The following is a 20,243-nucleotide window of genomic DNA, read 5'->3' as shown; positions in this document are numbered from 1 at the left end:
TATTATAAACCGAAAATGTTTGAGTGCTGTAAATGAATGAAATATTTTCATCATAATAAAACAACACACGCCAATGGCAAATCAATGAGTTTGATGATTTTTATTATAAAAACTACAAAGTAATCAGATAAACCTAAGAATTGAAAACCGTTTGTTTGAAAGTCTATTTAAATTAACAATTTTTCTTTTTATATTAAGTTCTCAGCTAATAGATTCGTTGACCATGAAATTACTGGCTGTAAATAAACATTTTGTTGTTTTTAAAACATTAGTGTTTAAAATTGCACATCACTTAAAACTCTTCACGTTGTTGCTCTTTTCGACAATATTGAACATCGACTAGCAGTGAAATTAATTAACATAATCAATCACATACTTGACCTAGCTTCGGTCAACAAAATTAAATTGATTGATAGGGCAGTGTTTTTTCTACCAGACGGGTTTCTAGTGCGGCGTTATCTATGTATATGTGCGCACACACATATAGGTATATACCTTACAAGTGTCCCGTAAGTAGTCACGTTTGCCGTTACTGCGGTTTATATGATACAGCAAAATTGCTTACTAACGATGACTCTACCGGTGAACGTTAAGAGGATCGTTTTCAAGTGTGTTTGTGTTCGAAAAAAAATTTAAGTCGTTAAAAAAAATGTACAGCGGATCTCAAACAACGTCAATCTAAAGTAAACCTTGTACACACTATTATTATCGAAGGGCTTGTGTGACTTGTATACAGTTTACCCCGTTTTCTAGGTGTCAATTAAAATATTATGGAGTTTTGTCTGATAATAATCAGACTTCAATTACTCCATAATACTATTATGTTGTACAACTATTTATCAACAAAGAACGGTTTGGATACTGGCAACGGGACCAGCACACTGGCGTGGTGTTAAATTGCATAAGTGCGCGCCGTCTAAAGCTTATGGCTACAAAATACTATACTAGTTTATTACACTAAAGTATAATATTTTAATCGTTTTGTACACCTCGGTGCCACTTACTCGACGAGAGCATATTATTATTATTACTATTACAAGTAACCAACACCGAGCCATAGTGACAGTCGAAATAATTAACAACTCAAAATAATACATAGTTGTCATGCCAATTGTCAATTATAATATTGTCAATTTTCATGTTTGCATAATGTTTTTTTTTATGGCATATCAGATGCAAGTCCATCAAGTTTTGTTCATTCGCTATAAAAATACATCATAAATTTAAATTGGTATGTAATTAAGAATTAAAAATAGTGTATAAATAAGTTTTACATTGAAGTGTATTATTACACTATGAGAAAATATAAAACGAAAATTGTCTTGAATATTATAAAACACTTTTTTCGACCTCATATTATTACATATTATACAATGATAACTGCAGTAGCTAAACTAACTTCTTCCATTAAACGTCTGCATCAAAGTGAATATATTTAACTAGTATTTAAAAAATCGGGTTTCGTTATGATGGCCCGTTCAACAATGTAACCATAACCACCTTCTTAAACCCTAAGTGCGGCATTGTGAGCAATTTCCATACCTAATTGAGATTAATGTTGTTATTAAAAACTTAATGCCAAACAAGGTGGAAATATACAGTTTTGAGCAGAACATAACATATAACAATATGGCTAGTAAAATGACAAAAAATTTAAAATATTTAAATGATAAAAGACACATTTACAACTTTAGCTTCGATGCAAATCGGTAGTTAGTATTTTCAAGCCAGTACAGTCCAAACCAAGCACAGTATAAACCAGCAAAGTTAGAAAGTCTTAAATGAAGGTTCTATATTTACAAATGAGCATCAAAGCGTTTATTTGAAAGCGATTTTATTCAATTTTATCACTTTTGTTTATAATAATTCTTGTAGACCTGTGACCTCTCCGTTTCCTCATTGCCTTGATTACATTATGCCAATACTCTACTGTACTAGTCCTCTCGGATAAAATCGCTTTCAAATAAACGCTTTGATGCTCATTTGTAAATACAGAACCTTTATTTAAGACTTTCTAACTTTGCTGGTTTATACTGTGCTTGGTTTGGACTGTACTGGCTTGAAAATACTAACTACCGATTTGCATCGAAGCGTTTTTAGCTTCGATGCAAAGCGAGAAGGTATTGGTTTTACTCTGATGTGTGTTTTTTTTTTATCTGTATACACTGTAACTTTTTTAATACTGGACCAATTCCTTCGAGTAGCAACTCTATAAATCGCAAATTTCATCTAGTTGGTACTTTGGGGGGGTAAAAGTTGAAAAAGTTTAATTCTTCACAGACGAAAGTAGAAAAAACAAAAAAAAAACCGTACGAGTTTTTAAGTTAGAACTTTTACTGGCTATAATTTCGAGAAAAATAGTCGGATCGAGTTGAAATGTATAAGAAATAATTATTTGGTATGCCCGCATACGTCAGTTGTGTCAAACTTAAACTATACCCATTTCCCACCCCCCTAGGGGGGGTACAATTTTTTTTGTTTTTCGGGGTTTTTAGCGGTAATTTTGAAACTTTTGGGTTGAAAATTTGCCAGTAGTTGGAACTCATATGTACCCATAACATATTAAACGGGAAAAAAATTCGGCACTACAGTTTTTTTTTAATTGCCCGGAAACTGTGTTTTCGCAGATTTCGTATATTTTAACAAAAACACCTAAAATCTTTAAAAAAAATTGATCAAATCATTAAAACAATTTTATTTATATCTATGCAGAATGATACTATTAGGTTTTGTGCTCAAGTACCACTTTTGACTTAAAGTTTACACAAATTCAATTTTTTTTTTTTTTTTACTAAAAACCCGGTGTACCAGATGTGAGAAACGAACAGACACTAAAAACTTTCAGTTGGTAACGTCTATCCGTGTTAGATTAGGTTAGGGCCCAATGATCGGTATCATAATATTGTGTTTATTACATGATATCATAGGCGACTAAATCGTGTAACTGATTATAGTAGAAACTCGATTTTTTGGGAAAAAAACCTATCCGTGTACTTATTAAGACACTTAATGATTGTGATACGACAAAACCACTGTCGTTATCTCGTTATTTTATAGCCTGCGTTATATAACCTTTCCGAAGTGTAACTATGAGTATATAATGTCCAACTACCTGCAAATAATGAAGAGGACTGTTGTTTTTTGGATTCAGATTAAGTGTTGGTTTTTATGCAGTATACCGCCTCAAAATGTTTTTTTTATTATACAATTTTTTTAAAGGAAAACTAATGTTTTGTTTATTGTTATACTGTTATTCATTTAAAGATATTCACGCTTGATTGTTTAAATTGTCTAATATTAGATAATCTGCTTCGTGCTAATTTTAATTTTTTAGTTTATCAACTAAAAAATGTACTATGTACTATTACTATTAAGATAAATTTTAATAATAATTAAGTCATAAATGATAATACCTCAAATCTTGTGAACATTTAACATCATGATACTGCTCCTATGCTATTATTAAAAAAACACAATTTTTAAAATCTCCATAAAAGGTTATTGTTAAATAACAGGCAACAGCCGATTGCTAGTGGTTATACACGTTAGTAATATTTAACTAATAAGTAATAAATGTAGGTAAAATTTATTGTTTTCTCCATCACAGTACCAGTATACGATTTATTTTAATTTAAATGTAAGAAAATCGATTTTTCTTTAGAAAATAACAAGAAATTAATATACAGAATGAGGCAGTAAAACGGCGATTTTCTAATGTATTTAAATGGTAAAACCCGTTTCACTATCCCACCATTTACATTTTAAGGATCTATGAAAAGGTTTTTTTAGTTGCATTTCATTTTGTACATTGTCAATCTAGTAAAATAGAAGTATAATAAGGCTTTGAAATAATATAATCTGTGAAGTATAAATAGTTTGTGTGAGATTGCTTTAATGGAAGTATATAATACATAAATATTAATTTTATTGAGAATAAGCGATTATAATTTAAACTATGGAGTACAAACGATTGAAACATGAATTGTCGACCATTCCAACAAAATATAACAAGACATTGTATATGTGTTATTTGGTCCACTAAGTTTTTGCAAAAAAAAAAAAACCAGTACAGTGGGGTCGGTGCATAGTGGGGACGGAGCATAGTTGGGTCGGGGCATAAACGTGACGGGGAGGTCACAGGTTTACAGGAATTTTTAAATCTGAAAGTGATAAAATCACTTTCGAAAAAACGCTTCGATGCAAATCGGTAGTAAGTATTTTCAAGCCAGTACAGTCCAAACCAAGCACAGTATAAACCAGCAAAGTTAGAAAGTTTTAAATGAAGATTCTGTATTTACAAATGAGCATCAAAGCATTTATTTGAAAGCGATTTTATTCAATTTTATCACTTTTGTTTATAATAATTCTTGTAGACCTGTGACCTCTCCGTTTCCTCATTGCCTTGATTACATTATGCCAATACTCTACTGTACTAGTCCTCTCGGATAAAATCACTTTCAAATAAACGCTTTGATGCTCATTTGTAAATACAGAATCTTCATTTAAAACTTTCTAACTTTGCTGGTTTATACTGTGCTTGGTTTGGACTGTACTGGCTTGAAAATACTAACTACCAATTTGCATCGAAGCGTTTTTTCGAAAGTGATTTTATCACTTTCAGATTTAAAAATTCCTGTAAACCTGTGACCTCCCCGTCACCACAATGCCCCGACCCAACTATGCTCCGTCCCCACTATGCACCGACCCCACTGTACTGGTTTTTTTCGAAAGTGATTTTATCACTTTCAGATTGAAAAATTCCTGTAAACCTGTGACCTCCCCGTCCCCAATATGCCCCGTCCCAACTATTTTCCGTCCCCACTATGCACCGACCCCACTGTACTGGTTTTTTTAATTCGCTTATGAATTTGTTTACAACAACATGCAAGTTGTTTTTATTTTTGTTTATATTTTACAAACTATTTACTTTTTTCTTTCTTTCATTTGTTGGCTGAAATTAGGTTTTGACCAAAAACTACCATTCGACCGAGTTGTCCAATCACCGAAACGACCTTTTGGTTAATGCGCAGAAACTTCGGATCGACATTAATGGATTTAGCCTAATCGCAAATTTTATATTGGAAAATCCCATTTCAATAACAATATTATCATTAGGCGACATCCTGTACCATAGTAATCTCCTAGTAGGTACCTATATCCTGTAATTCGATATCAATTTGTTCTCACTGGGTGAAATATAATAACCTTGATACATGGGTGTATAGTATAAAATTGTAAACCGTTTTCGATTTTCGAGCACATTCGACGGTTCAATTTTAATCCGACCAGTGTGACGAACGGTTTGCATTTGTGCATGATTTAACTGTTGATAAAAGTTTGTCAAGTCGCTCGTAGGTTTTTCAGGGAAAAATACACAACAGCATCAAAAACAATAGGTGAGTACACTTATTTTTAACCGTTTTTTAATTTACATTTAAGATGTTTCAATTGCATACGCTTGTGCCGTCCAATGCGATTCGGTGCAAAACATTTGGTTACTAAAATATAATTGTATGCATAACCGTTTTGTACGGTAAGCACTGCGGCCGTCCGACAAGTACATATATTAGTGTGTATTATATGTGACCAGCAAACCTTGTAGGACTACTGGAATAATTTAACGGATAGGTACACACGTTACTTGTAATTTTCGCGTTAGATGAATTTAACACATTAGTCGAAACTATGATGATAAATTTAGATGACACGTTTTATGCCTACAGCGTAGAAAAATCACTATGCTCATCAGATATATCATTTATTAATAATTTCGTGACGAACACCTTGAACGATATTTTTTTTCATTACACAACTCTATCAAATCGTTGAGAGTTTGGATGTTTACAGAGTTTCACACGTTTTGTTTCATAAGCAATTTAACGAACTATGAAGTCACAAATTTATTAAAATTAAAAAAAATCCACGTTTTAACAAATATTAACTCATATACATTACAACTTTACAAAAAAATACTTTATTAAATAAAATACAAATATATAATTGAAGTTTTAACAAAAATACAATATTGTAAGTAATACATTAAAAAAAAAATACCTACACCAAACATTGACATTAGGAATGGCAAAAAAAAAATGTAGAAATAAATTAACACATAGCTTTTTAAAACGTAATTAAGTTCTTAGTTAATAGACTAAAATACAAAGTTTTATACCTAAATTTGCCTTTAAAATCAATTAATTTTTTACTTTTAGTAGATTTTACCAATTCTAAGGGAAGTTCAGCAAGTTATAGAGACATACAAATGTCACTGAATTATATTTCTAAATAAATTTAATAAATTTTTTTTTTCCTCGTTTATGAGAGAGAAAAAGTAAGCTTTTTAATTTTAAAATTCCTAATAAATTTTCCAGTTAAAGTTACTTATCAACTGATAAAATCAGCCAAGCTATGAAAAAAAATTAACACATCATTACGAGTTTAAAATATTCCCAGCTTCGAACAGAAGCTAAAACTTTAGAATACAACTTAATGTAACACAATACAAATTTATAGATGTCGACTATAGGTAAAATAAGCAATAATAAAGTTTTGAAAAATACAATTTATAATAAGTATGAAAAACTAGTTTAGTAAAGACCCCAAGATTGTTAAAAGTGTCAGATACAAATATATAAACTTTTGGCAAATGTGCATTTAACTTTTCATCGGTAAATAAAATCGCTCTTGGGCTTACCTTTATTTGCTATCAGTAAGTACAAGTTTAAAAATACTGAACGCAGAGATGTGGTTATTTGTAGTTTGTAAAGTGAACGATAGTGGCAATAATAAACCATCAAGTTCATTTTGGTATTTGAGTATTTAGACTGACACTTATATTTTAACACTTTGTATTAAGCTACTTTTCTAATATAGTTTATAACTTCGTTACACATTTTTATTTTACAGTCAACTCAGAAGCAGTAGTTTTTTTTTGGAATTCCACAGTTTTATATTTTAATTCCACCACCATGAATCTTATGGGCGTCAAACAATATATTTCAATTGCTCTGCTTTATTTCACCATGACGGCAGATATGGTAAGACGGTTATCGTTCAATATTTTTTTTTTTTTTGTTATTTGCTGTTGAAAATAACTAAATTGATTTTGCCCGCAGTACGAGATAATCGTGGAACAGTTCAAAATATGTGACAAAAACTCCACCCGTAAGTTGATCGACGCTAAATACAACTATTCGGCCGCTACCGGCGTAGGTCGTGGGTATTATGAAATAGTTATGCCTTTCCAAGACGAAGACAACATGATGGTATGCAGTAATTGTGTATACATACACAACATGAAAAATATACACCCGTCAGTCTTGTGTTTATCTTCTTCTAGCTAACCATGGACGTCTTTAAGGACACAAACGGCACGTGGGTAAGAGACCCCGACTTAAGTTCACAGAGAATGAACTTTTGTTTGTTGTTGGCCTCGGACATGTTGCTTTGTCCGCTTTTTCGAAAAATGTTTATGCGGATCGACGAACAATGTCCAATATCTAAAGTAAACGCCAGTATTTTATACATATAAACCATTAGTAAACCATTATTATATTGCGGTATACCGTCGTTTAACCAATAAGTAATATTATATATTGTTTTTTTTTTTTTTATTCAGACCAGATTTGCTATTAGTGGCAGTAAGTTTGCTACCAAATACAGACCTCTGTTGCCGTTCGGTTGTTGGAAAATTGTGTCTACTCAACAGCATGACGATCACATAGAAAACCTCTGTATGATTTTTCATTCTGGCACTTCATTTTCTCTGAATCATCCAACGTGCAGTTTGCCTTTAGATAACTCGCACTAATTATACTCAACGTCGTTGAAAAAGCTATTAAGCACTCATCATAATAAGAATAGGGTTTCTTTTAACAATTTATGCGGTGTGATGAATTTATTATATATTTATTTTTATCTTGTATAAATTTCATAATAATAATATATTCACATGAATTTAATTTACTAGTTTCAATTTGATTAAACTAAAACAAAATGTTGATGTCATAAATAAAATTCAACTGTTATTATGGTTATTATAATGTTAATAATTCTATCACTTTAAAAATGTTCTTTAAGTTCTTTGATCTAATTATTTATTATTTCTTCTTATCTTATTGTTCGTTTTTTAGCAAATTAAAATAAACAGAGTTATTTACTCACATAATTTGGCTTTTAACATAGCTAAGTCAATACTTAAAAAAAATCGTTAACTAGCCCAATGTTGTTATAAATTAAATATCGTAATTCATTATCTATAATAATATATTGTTATAGTTAATGTTAAAATACTTTTGATTTGTATAAATGTATACACAATTTAAGTTGCTGCAGTTAAGTACAAAATAACACAGTAACAGTGGATTTAGTTAATGACAAAAATATCTACAAATGAATTAAATACTACTGTTTTGAAAATTGCAGTTCAGTTCAAAAAAAAAACCCCCACAAAAATGTATTAAAACAAAACAATCAACTATAATTGTATAATGTGATTTCATACATACATTATGTATTTGATGATCGTAATATCGTAATAATCTGCTTTCACGTGTCAAATATAGCTGAGCTGTTTCCAAAATATATCCAATCCGTTTATTATAAAATGTAGATAAAGTTTTGTAGGTATAGTAAACTATTCAATTTTTTGTTAGACTACTAAAATAGCATAGAAGCTTCGCATCGCATCTAAAATAAGATGACCATGATAGATGACAAGTTAAATGACTCAAAATAAAATATGTATATTATAGTTAATATATTAGTTAATACACTTCACAAATAACGGTTTTTAAACTTTCAAAGAATTCAAATATCGATAAAAAAAAAAACGTTCAAACACTACAATCGTTTTTATTAGTTTGATCAGAGATAACTGGATAGTAATGACTCAAATAGCTAAATACAAAAAAAAATTGTGAAGGTCGGGTAGATAAATAAATGGAGTGTGTACAACATAATATAACCATTATTTTCTAAGCATCACAAATATTATAAAATGTCATTTGGTCATCCATTAGGATTTTTCGTTGGAAGTCGTTATGGCACACAAATTGACCAGGTATTACCAAGTATTATTTCTGGGTCAGAATTTGAATTCAATTTTGCTACTTTACCAAAATACCAAATTATGTATCATCGACTTGGATTATTAGCAAATAAATAAATTAATGTGTTAACTTATAATTATGGTCCGGAAGTTCGTGTATCTTTTTTATTAAATGGCCTGAAAAACAGCTATAAAAGCTACGAATTTGAATTACATTTTAAAGAAACCAAATTCAAAAGTTTGTTTTGCATAGTTCAAGGTTTTTCATATATATTTTTGAAATATTTTGTACATATCTACAGCATACTGTGTTCATCTAAAAGTACCAATATAAATAAATAATGACAATATATTATGTGAATATTATTATTTTTTTTTTTTTTAGGAAAATAGAGAGTTATAATATTATATGAAAAAAATAAGTATTATCAGATGAAAAATAAAAAAGTATCCAGTTGTTTTGTTTGTTTATTTGTTTTTTTTGACATATGTTAATTGTGTTTTTTATAATTTATTAACGAATAAGTATTGTACGATTTTAAGCGAAAGTGTACAATTATATATTAGTAGGTATACACAAAAAAGTGCAATTATTATATGAAATATTTTTCAGTGCATAAAAAATTCTACTGAACTATAAACGATTTTTTTTTTTTTTACAATCGCGTGTCGCATGATATACTATTGTTGTACATCAAATGGCAAAAAAAAAAAAATAATAATAATTGGCTGTCCATTGAAGCATTAAGATGCACTGCCGCGATGGTACTAAAAATGTTATAGCATAGAAATAAATTTCCGGCAACACATTCAAAAGCGTTCATTTAATATTTTTATGCTGAAACAATCGGTTTAACAAAATTCTCAAAAGCAATTTACCGACATGACATTATTAAAAGCCACTATTATATTTCTTAAGACGTTGCTGTGTTGTGTTATCACAGCCAAAACGGTAAGACTATACAATAAATTACTTTTATGTAACGCTTGTTAGTTCAATGTTATGTCTAGAGTTGGATTTAATTAATATTAAGTTAACGCGAATTAACCACAGCTAGATCAAGTATAAAAATTGCAATTTAGAGTCGCTTTAATTCACTGAAAAACATTTCAACACTATGTATTATGTTTTTAGCTTCGACGCGGAGCTGAGAAGGTATTGTTCTCGCATCGAGGCATTTATTTGAAAGTTGTTTCGCATTACATTCAGTTGTAATAATTTCTGTAGACCTGTGACTATCCCCTCCCCAATATTCTCCACCCCAACTATGTGCCGACATCGCAGTACTGGCTTTTTCTTATAATATACTAGTCGATAAATAATTACATGGATAATAAGTAATAGGTATATGTGTATTTTTCAGAATTGGACATTCATTTTATACATAAAAAAGTCGAATACAATTTTTGTAAATCAATTGTCCAATTGTCGGAAAACAGTTGTTTTATTAATTAAAAGTTATTTCCATTTCAGTACATTATAACAGTTGAGGAGATTCGGAACTGCGACAATGTTTCGAACCGCAATATCATTAACACCAATTACAATTACACAGCCGCTACGACCAGCGGGCATGGCTATGTAGACATGTTGACGACTATAGAATGGGAAAAAAATTTCCAGGTTTGATTTAAGTAGTAAAATATTAATACATATATAATATATAAAAATATCACACATTGATTAACCGTTTTTTACAAACATTTTAAAGGTATCCATTGAAGTGTACCAGAAATCAAAAGGTGCGTGGTCGAGAGCGCCAAGTTTCTGTATACAAAAAACCAGCCTTTGCATTGTAATGGCCACAGACTTGGTATTCCATCCGATGTTCCGTGCGGTTTTGAACGCGGATTTCAAATGCCCCAAAAAAAAAGTAATAGCATATACTGACTGTATATAAGCACACGCGCCTTATTACCTTATATAGGTAACAGGGAAGCAAGTAACCGTGGGGAGACACAGGGGACCGTCTATAAAAAATTATGCACTATTGTTACTATAAAATCAACGCCAACGCTATATTTTCCATACACCGTAATATTGTATTTTATTCAGGAAAGACACACAGTTCAAATCAGCAGATTATCGTTTAAACACAATCTGTTTTTTTCGTTCGGCTGTCTCAGTCTGAACGTAACGCTTGAAAACCCCAATGCGAAACATTCCGAAAGCGTTTGCATCGTTCTTCACGTGGCCGAATCGTTCAAACCGAATCATCCGACATGCAACAATATTAACTAACATATATCACACAGAGAGCTTTGTGTCGCGTAGCATGTATACAAGTTGGAACAACTATTAAAATACACTTTTTATGTGTGCACTATTACAGTTTTGTTTTTTTTCTACATCATCCTAAACTAAATCGACAGGTGGTCAGTTATGCGCACTAAGAATTCTTAGTAATTTTTGATATTGTCATCGTATTACTGTTCTTCAATAAAAAATTTAAAAAAAAACGTCAGAAAAATGTTTCATAAAACCAATGAAACCAAATAATACTCGCAATAGTTGTGAACCCTAATGAAATTCCAAAATCCACACTCGGTCTAAATAGTGGAGGGTAAACTAAAAAGTTTATTATAAATAGGTAAATTACGTTTTTAGAAAAAACTCGAGCAACACATATATACGTATAGTAAAGAATAAAATATTTTTTTTAAAAAAACCATCACAAAATAAAAATACACTAGCGTATTAGGTAGCAATGCTATGATCGTTAGCGCTCACAACAGACCACGGTTTAAGATAATACGAGTAATTAAAGATAATCTTAAACCGTGCAATATAGACTGAGCCGGATTACGCGCAGACGATCTCCTTTTATTTTTATATCTATACAGCAGAGTCATACCGGAAGTCACGACTCGTCGTCAACAAGTGTTTTTACAAATGTTAGTAAAACGTTTTGTAATGGACTCAAGTCCTAGTTTATCATAATGCCGTTTAACATCACATCATTACACCTAATATTAAATTCTTTAGAACTGTTTATATTGCTAAGTAATTTGATTTGTTTATACTCTTTTGATGTTAGATACGATTTTCAGGTAGTTAATAAACAGAAACGGAAGTTAAGAAAGTTGATTTGCTATATCTTTGCAAAAAAACGGTCGGATCAATTTGTAAAAAACATTGATTAGGTATGAAATTATGATTCTATCCACACATGCTCTCAAGTCTAAATTTCTACTAACAATAAAAGAGAGAGAGAGAGAATGAGCATACGCTTAGATCATACTGACGTCCGATTCGTTGGGCCACAACATGTTTTACATTATGGATTAATCCGTTGGCGAAACAAACAAAAAAATAAATTTTATTTTATACGTTCAGTTCCGGGTAAATCAAAAACGCAACTTGATGAAAACCAAGGTTTTGCCACTTGTTCATATTTATTTATCGTGACTTTTGTTGTTATTTAATATTTTTTTTCTGTGTAACAAGTGTCCCACATTTTCAAATTTAACAGGTTAAACTAAAATTTGTATAAACTTTAATTATACCGTAAGTATTTTAAGTTCTTTTTAGTACTTAAAATAACATATAAACAGTTAACACGTAGTACAATAATTGAAAACAAAACATACCTAATTTTCAGACCTAACCTCCTAAAACTTCACCTCGAAGCGAAATAAGGAAACGTTTCCACCCCTTCTAGGGGAAAGGGTTTGTGATATTTGTTTAGGTTGTCAACGTTTAATGGCAGTACCATGTCTCAAGAATATTCTATACAAATTTGTAACAAGTTGTGAAGCGCTGTAATTTTAAGTTGAAAAATATGTAAATTTTTTAGGTGTTTTTCTTGTTTTTGAAGGAGAAGGGATGAACTTTTTAAAATGTTGGTCCAATAAGGTACGATTTCTGATCTACATATATAGAGTTGTTACAAAAATAAATCGGTTCTGTAGCTTACAACATATTAATGTACAGACACAAAATTAAAAACTCAGCTCCGCATCGAAGCTAATTAAAATATCATACCTATAAATCCTACTAACATCAGGTATATGGTATATTTTACTTCATACAATATAGGTACAATGTACATACAGTTTACTATACGGCGTTCTGTATGTATTCAGCTTTAAACACCTACAAAAGTATATTATTCAACGTAGGCAACGAAGCCAAGTGTGCTATCCACATTGCCATTTGATCGTTAAATAACACGGTATTGTGGAAATAATTTGTTAGTTTATCTTTGGGAAGTTTTTATACAGTAAACTAATTTGCTGAGCGCTTCGATTGTCGGTGACGTACACATCGGTTTAAATAGTATACGTGTCTTGAAGTGTATGTTAATCGTTCATAACTTGATCAGTCGAAGGGTTCAAAAATCAGACTTGTGCAGTGAAAGCCATTCGGAGTAAGGGAATTTCGGGAAATTACCTTCACAGATCGAAATTTAGTATGCATTTTAATTTCGACACAACAATGTTGGCTCGTTGTCTTTTTTACACTTTGGCTTTTCGTGCGAGCACCTCTTCGTCGATCAAGAACGGGCAAGACCACGTGCAACAGATAAGCGAGTTGCTGAGTCGTCCAGGATGGGCCGAGCTGGATCCTTTGCAAATCGTGGAGAACGGTGTCACTTACAATGTAAACCGCTTGCTAGCACGGTTAGTAACCGAAACAAATGTAGATTCCAAAATTCATCAAGCCTACGGATTTCTGAGCTGCAAATGCGCCTTAATGTTCATGACGTATAGCCTGTACGTTAAGAGCATAGGTCTCAAGTGCCGACAGATGGAGACGGACCGTGAAAAGTTAACGTGCGTGGTCTGTTTCAGGGACTTGGCCAGCAAGGAATATTTGGTAACGTACGTGGAGGGTGCGCTTTCCTATTTCAGCCTTTTAGCGCCTCACATCACAACGACAAACGACCTTCTTGATTCTTTCAAAGACTACGAAATCAAATTAAGCAAAATTCCCCACTCCGTGAGCCAAGTCATAGAACCCGACCACGCGACAGAAATTGAAAAAACTATCCATTTCCTGAACGACTACGACAATGTAATGGCGGTGTATTTTAATAAGTCTTGTGGTTCAAAGTCATATCAGAATCAAAAGAGTGTCGGCAGTTCCACATATAGCTGGGCCAAATCGGTAGTATGGTGGATTAACGAAAGGCAAACCAATTTCGCTGACAAAATGGACGACCTCTACGATAGGTTAAACAGCATTGTAAGCGAGTTCCTAATATCGGATTACAGCCGCCTAGGGTTTACTTATGAACCGGCTACGGGCACTACGGTTTTGAATAAAACTCCTGACACGAAAACGCAGGTCGTGCAACTGAACGCGCTTCTAAGACACCGCGGTTGGCAAGATTTGGACTTCTTGGATATTTTATTCTACGACCAGCGCTATGGTCTGGATGACTTGCTGATGGTCGACGCCAACCGGAGGATTGTATCTGAAGAGAACGTAAAACGCAAAGTTCAACGAGCATACCAATTCATGAGTTGCCATTTCGCTGATCTATTGATGACGTGGTGCAATCATAAAAATTCTATCGTAAAACAATGCTCAGAGGTGAGGCGTTCTCTTAAAAAAGTCGAATGTCTTGAAGAGTTCATGTCAGAAATCAGAAAGAGCAATCCGGTGATAGAGCGCATGCAAGGTGCGGTTTTATATTTTCGTCGGTTGTTCCCACACACTGCGTTCAATAGCGTTATCAGAAACATTTTAGAATACCTAAAGAATTATATCGAGGTGGCTTATTTTAGAAGAGAAACTAGTAATAGTATAGAAATCGATTACGACGCATTAGAATACCTCATTACGAAGAGCATCGTTTCTATGACAACAATTGAACGCGAAACTAACACATATTTTCAGACGTCATGCTTCAAAAATATAGCCAAACAATCCAACCTCGATCCTGACACATTCGTGCAAACAAGTTTTCCAAGTCTTGGGTTTACGGTAAATGCTGGCACAACTGTAACCGTAAATGAAGACAATTCACTTTAAAACAGTTATAATACTATGTACCAGCTGTGTTTACAATTATTTCAAGGAATGTAATTGGAACATTAAAATTCAAATAAACCTGTGCACATGACACGTTTTCATCAAACCTGTTTACAAACAATTATTAAATCTTGAGTGGGGTTTAAGTAGTAAAATAGTTTACTACTTTCTTCTTAATCCATTGTAGTTTTTATGAGTGAATTTAATTCAAATGTAGCAAGAACTCTACAAGCTTTTCTACTCCATGCTGCCAAATGACAAATGCGTCACCCACCTAACTTCACTATTTCTTTGGTTTGTGTTGAGATAGCTTTTTGTTCAAACCATTCCATGGAAATGTCTACAAAGACGGGTACCAATCCCAACAACAGAACACAAACCAAAGAAATGGTTAAGACACGTGGATGACACGTGTGTCATTTGACAGTCGAAACCAAGCACCGTGTAAACCAGTACAGTAAGAAATTACCAAAGTGGGGTCCACAAATTCGCATCGAAGCGTTTTCTTGAATGTGATTTCCTCCATGCAACTTGATTACGAGTCCAAGAATTTAGTGTTGTAAATTCGAACAAAACATGCTATGCCAAAATCCTGGCTCAAATCTTGTGTCACTGACCACTCGTGAACCAGTAAAATAAGATATAACAACTCGTTCCCCTAGAAAATCTTGAGAGGCAGTAAGTAAGGCATATAGTAGGTCATAGTAGGTATATATCTTACATTGAAAGGAGCTAACATATTATAATAAATATAATCAATAGTTGCAAAATTTCCTATAAAATCACATTCAAGAAAACGCTTCAACGCCAACCTGTTGATACTGGACTCAACTTAGGTGATTTCTTACAATGCTGGTTTATACTGTGCTTGGTTTAGACTGTACTAGTTTAGACAGAACTTGATTTTTACCCCATTGGTTTAAACTATGCTAATTTATAATTGAGCTTAGTTTATAATGTACTGGTTTAGGCTGTGCTGGTTTACACTGTCCTTGTTTTTTTAGATGTATCTTGAGTGAATAAATGACAGAATGGTTAAAATACCCAACACTGGTATAAAAAAAAAAATAGCTAGATATATATTTTCAGCTGGTCGTTGTGAATACTGATGTCATATAATGTCTTATAAAAAAAGTAACAACGCTCTTTCGTTAAATAATACATATTATATAATAATATAACGATATTATTGAGGACTAATCGCCACTATAGAATTTTATTTAGGAAAAATATGTTATTCCATTTAGCAAACTATCTCTCGAATATCATCTTATACTTGGTTGATATAAATAGCGTTAAGGGTTCTATTGAAAACTCTAACACGAGCTATGCCGAAAGTATTTGTTCTTCTTATCGTAATGCAGAATCGTTCAAAGCAAACCATCTACGTGCAATCATAAGTCTACATAATAATATGTAGTTCTGGGCTCGAAAACAGAATAGTGTAGTTAAACAAGTTTCCGCCGGAACAATACGTATATACAGGAAAGGAAGCAATTTTATTTGTTCCGTAACTTTGGTATAAACGTTTCTTCGGTAACGTTATTGTTGAAATTGAAGCGGAACAATATAATTTAAAACGTTATCACCAGATCTAGATAGGAACGATAACGAGATATAAATTTATCAGTTCCGTTTCATCAGTTAAATTTTTCCGGAACACGACATTGAGAATATGCATTGCTCAAACTAAATAGGAAATAAATAATAACACTAAGCCCAGTGCACTACTCAGTCTAAATTTCAGAACTCGGAGAAATGGAGGAACTAGTTTTGATTTTTGACCTCATAAAGTACCTATTTTGTGTGTACAATGTCTGACCTATAGACTTTCTACTCGAAGATTTAATTAACCTAGTGATTAAAAGTTATCTTGAGTAATGACATCCAAAATAAAAACACATGGTTGTAAAACCCAATGTCCAATGCACAATGTATTACAAGGGGTTATAGTACTAATTAACTTACTATGAGCGATCCGTACCTACGCTGGTCTAAAACATTATATTCCAATTCCAATAGATTCCAACAACTTCATACTCCCACTATACATCATACTTTATAATTATTGTATCACTATATATCTATTCATCTTTTACCATATTATAAAAATTGTCATTAAATATATTACACACATTGTAAAATATAGTATTATTTGTTTGAAGCCGTGTTTTATTTTTGCACAAGTATAATCGCTTCAATATATTTTTGCCCTTATCTCCAACCTCTATATTCTTAATCTTAATTGGTATTTAACTGTATCATAAGTATTAAGTTTTGCACGTGATACTACTTAAATGTTACCATTAATAACAATGTATTTTATTTTTAATCGTTGGTATCATTAATTATAAAAATTAATTGTTTTTACAGAATTTTAAACGACATAATAACTATTATATTTTAAATTATCATATTTTTTTCAAATTTTTTATGATTTGTGGAAGACACGCGGATCTATTAAAATACTGTACCCCACCAAAGACTTCCAAGGTTCGAACTTTGCCTAAGAATTGGATGAAAATATTCAGGTAAGTTATTTAAAAAAATTTAAGTATCTGTATCTTTATAGTTTTTACGAGCCATTAAAACAGTTTGTTTTAAGTATAACAACCCTGCTTGTGATTTGAGAATTCCGTGCGAGGTCAAATACTCGAGGATTTGACCTCGCACCTGCTCATCCTCGATACATTAAAGTATAACATCGAGTTACGGCATATTTAATTGGAAATTTTGATTATTATGATTGTAATTATTACAATTATAATAATTTCATATGATATAGATACTATTGTACACAAACAGAATTGCCGCAGAATGGCAATGAGCCAAACATTAAATCAACTCGTTGTGAGTATATGGTAAAAATCGGTGCACACACGTTTCCGGTCACCAGTGCAATATTTTTTCATTTAAAATTCGTCTTCAAAACGATTAGGTCGAAAATCAAAATGTCACTGGAAGCTAAATATGTTATGTTTTTAATGATTTATTGTACTATCATTACGGCAGAAACGGTAAGAGTGCAATTATATTCGTTAAGTTGGGACAGAAAGGGCAACATTTCATAAATATGAAGACTTGAAGACAAAGTTCTTTTTAGAATTTATTGTAAATCCTTTTAAATCTTCTCTGTCTCTTGTATACATATTTATATGACTTTGCGAAGCTTTTTAAAATATAATTTATGTTTAATATATTGATGTCTTTGCCTATTAAATTGACATATTCATAATTTATCTATTATTTAGTAAAAAATATTGACACTTTTTTGTCCGTTTCCCTTAATAATTTGTTAAAATTAAAAAAATCAAAATTTGTGTTTGAAGTACAGGAATACCTCAATTTTTACTATCGTGATAAAATATGATCGATTGCCATTTTTAAAATGTCTTATTTAATGAAATTCTGTTTCAGTGCACGACTTTATCCTGGGTCTTGTGTATGATAGGTTACAGAAAAATTAGTTGATTTCAGTTCTCAAGTAATCGATATAATGGATTTTACGGCCAACCCTATTTTTTCTCCCAAACACTATATAACTATATGGTATAAGGGTTAAAAGTGGGATTTTGAATGATTTTTGTAGTGAACTTCCAATACACGCTAATATGTATATATTTTGTTATTGAACATGGAAAAAATATACATATTATAACGATTTGATTATGATAAAAAAATTCAACAATTATTAATGTTTCAGTACATTCTAACAGTCGAAGAACTCTGGACCTGTGACAATGTTGTGAACCGCAAGTTAATGGATACAAGCTACAATTATTCAGCTGCCACGACAATCGGACGTGGGTATTTTGAATTTCTCACGCCTGTAAATTGGGAAGACGATTTTCAGGTAGACGTTTTGGCAAGCAACGCTGTATAATTATCGCAATAAGAACAGACGCCCATATTTTGCGATTTCTTGTTTTCCAGGTGTCCATCGACGTCTACCAGAAAACCAACGACGTATGGACAAAGAATCCCGTTTATAGTACACAAAAGGCCAGCTTTTGTGTCGTCACCTTCACGGATTTGATTTTTTACCCGGTTGTCCGAAAATTCTTAAACAGTGATTACAAATGCCCAATTAAATCGGTAAAATTTACATCTCTTAATCGGTGCGAGTGTACGAAACTTTAATATTCATTTTAAAACTTTCATTCGGCGGTTTTCAGGAGAAGTTTGTCATACAAATAGGCAAGTTAGCGTCCAAACACCATGCCTTACTACCGTACGGTTGCCGTAAAATGAATATTACATTTGAAAAGCCTAATACGAAACTTTCCGAAAACATCTGTGCCGTTGTTCATACAGGAGATTCGTTCAAATTGAATCATTCCACGTGCAACTAAGCGGTTGTACATCAAGTCCAGGACGAGACCTGTTGATGCATTTTTTGATCATTTGAGCAAAGAGCGCCTATTCACATAAATAAATTTAATTTGTTTTAGTTGTATTTATGTCTCATTTCGGCAAGATTATACCTACTTCAAACATTAGATAAGACAGACGCGTTTATAGTATTTAAATCCAGATATATTCCTATTACTATGTTTGATAGTTTCGCCAATGAACAAAATAATATGAAGGGCACAGGGGAAGAAGGATAGTAGTCCATTTAAGAACATTTTTTTTTCAATACATGCCATTAATTTGTTTTTTTTGTGTCAATAGATTGTTTAAATAAATACATTATTTAGTAGAATAGCACTTAATGTGATTTTTTTTTGTTCTTATGTAAGAGGGAGAGGAATTCACGAACTTTGTTTTTGCTATACTCTAAAACTTTCATACATGGACTACTACCCTTCTTCCCCTGTGCCCTTCATATTATATCTGTAGGTACTATTTGACAACCTTAGCAAGAGAATAATTTTTAGAATTCTACCTAATAGATAAACAGTCAATGTGTTGACTGAATTGATTAAAACGAATACAATTCAATAATTGTATGTTATTGTTACACAATACACAGACATGGGTCTTTGAACCGTAGTCAATTATAATGTCGACACAAACCACAACGTTCAACGATAATAGTAAAATTTAAATATTGAGTGAAATTATAATAATTTGCTAAGCATCAGTCCTTGAAGATGCCCGTATGATGTAACCAGTACTTAAAGTACTGTTAAATGACAGTGGTAACTTTTTGACATCTCCGGACATATTTTCTAACGATTAAGCGAAAATCATTTTTGAAGTTCTCTTTTC

General features: G+C 32.0%; 2 protein-coding genes across 2 annotated transcripts; both read left to right on the top strand.

Moving 5' to 3' along the window:
* Positions 1–5,295: 5,295 nt before the first annotated feature.
* On the top strand, positions 5,296–7,880 carry LOC126834925 (uncharacterized). The gene is made up of 5 exons (XM_050567151.1): positions 5,296–5,396; positions 6,907–7,037; positions 7,116–7,265; positions 7,340–7,504; positions 7,619–7,880. The coding sequence occupies exons 2-5, from the start codon at positions 6,969–6,971 to the stop codon at positions 7,808–7,810; spliced, it is 576 nt and encodes a 191-aa protein (XP_050423108.1). The 5' UTR covers positions 5,296–5,396; positions 6,907–6,968; the 3' UTR covers positions 7,811–7,880.
* Positions 7,881–17,911: 10,031 nt separating this feature from the next.
* Positions 17,912–19,442, top strand: LOC126834926 (uncharacterized). The gene is made up of 4 exons (XM_050567152.1): positions 17,912–18,046; positions 18,733–18,882; positions 18,963–19,124; positions 19,205–19,442. Exons 1-4 carry the CDS (start codon positions 17,981–17,983, stop codon positions 19,379–19,381), a joined length of 555 nt encoding a protein of 184 aa, XP_050423109.1. The 5' UTR covers positions 17,912–17,980; the 3' UTR covers positions 19,382–19,442.
* Positions 19,443–20,243: the final 801 nt, after the last annotated feature.

The sequence above is a fragment of the Adelges cooleyi genome, unplaced genomic scaffold (genome assembly GCF_023614345.1).
Source record: "Adelges cooleyi isolate 19-005CV unplaced genomic scaffold, UGA_ACOO_1.1 ACOO_flye_CR_arks_rails_tigmint_CR_PRNA_21, whole genome shotgun sequence".
Taxonomy (NCBI): Eukaryota; Metazoa; Arthropoda; class Insecta; order Hemiptera; family Adelgidae; genus Adelges; species Adelges cooleyi.
Note: the sequence above shows the minus strand (reverse complement) of the source record. Positions and strands in the feature narration are given on the sequence as shown.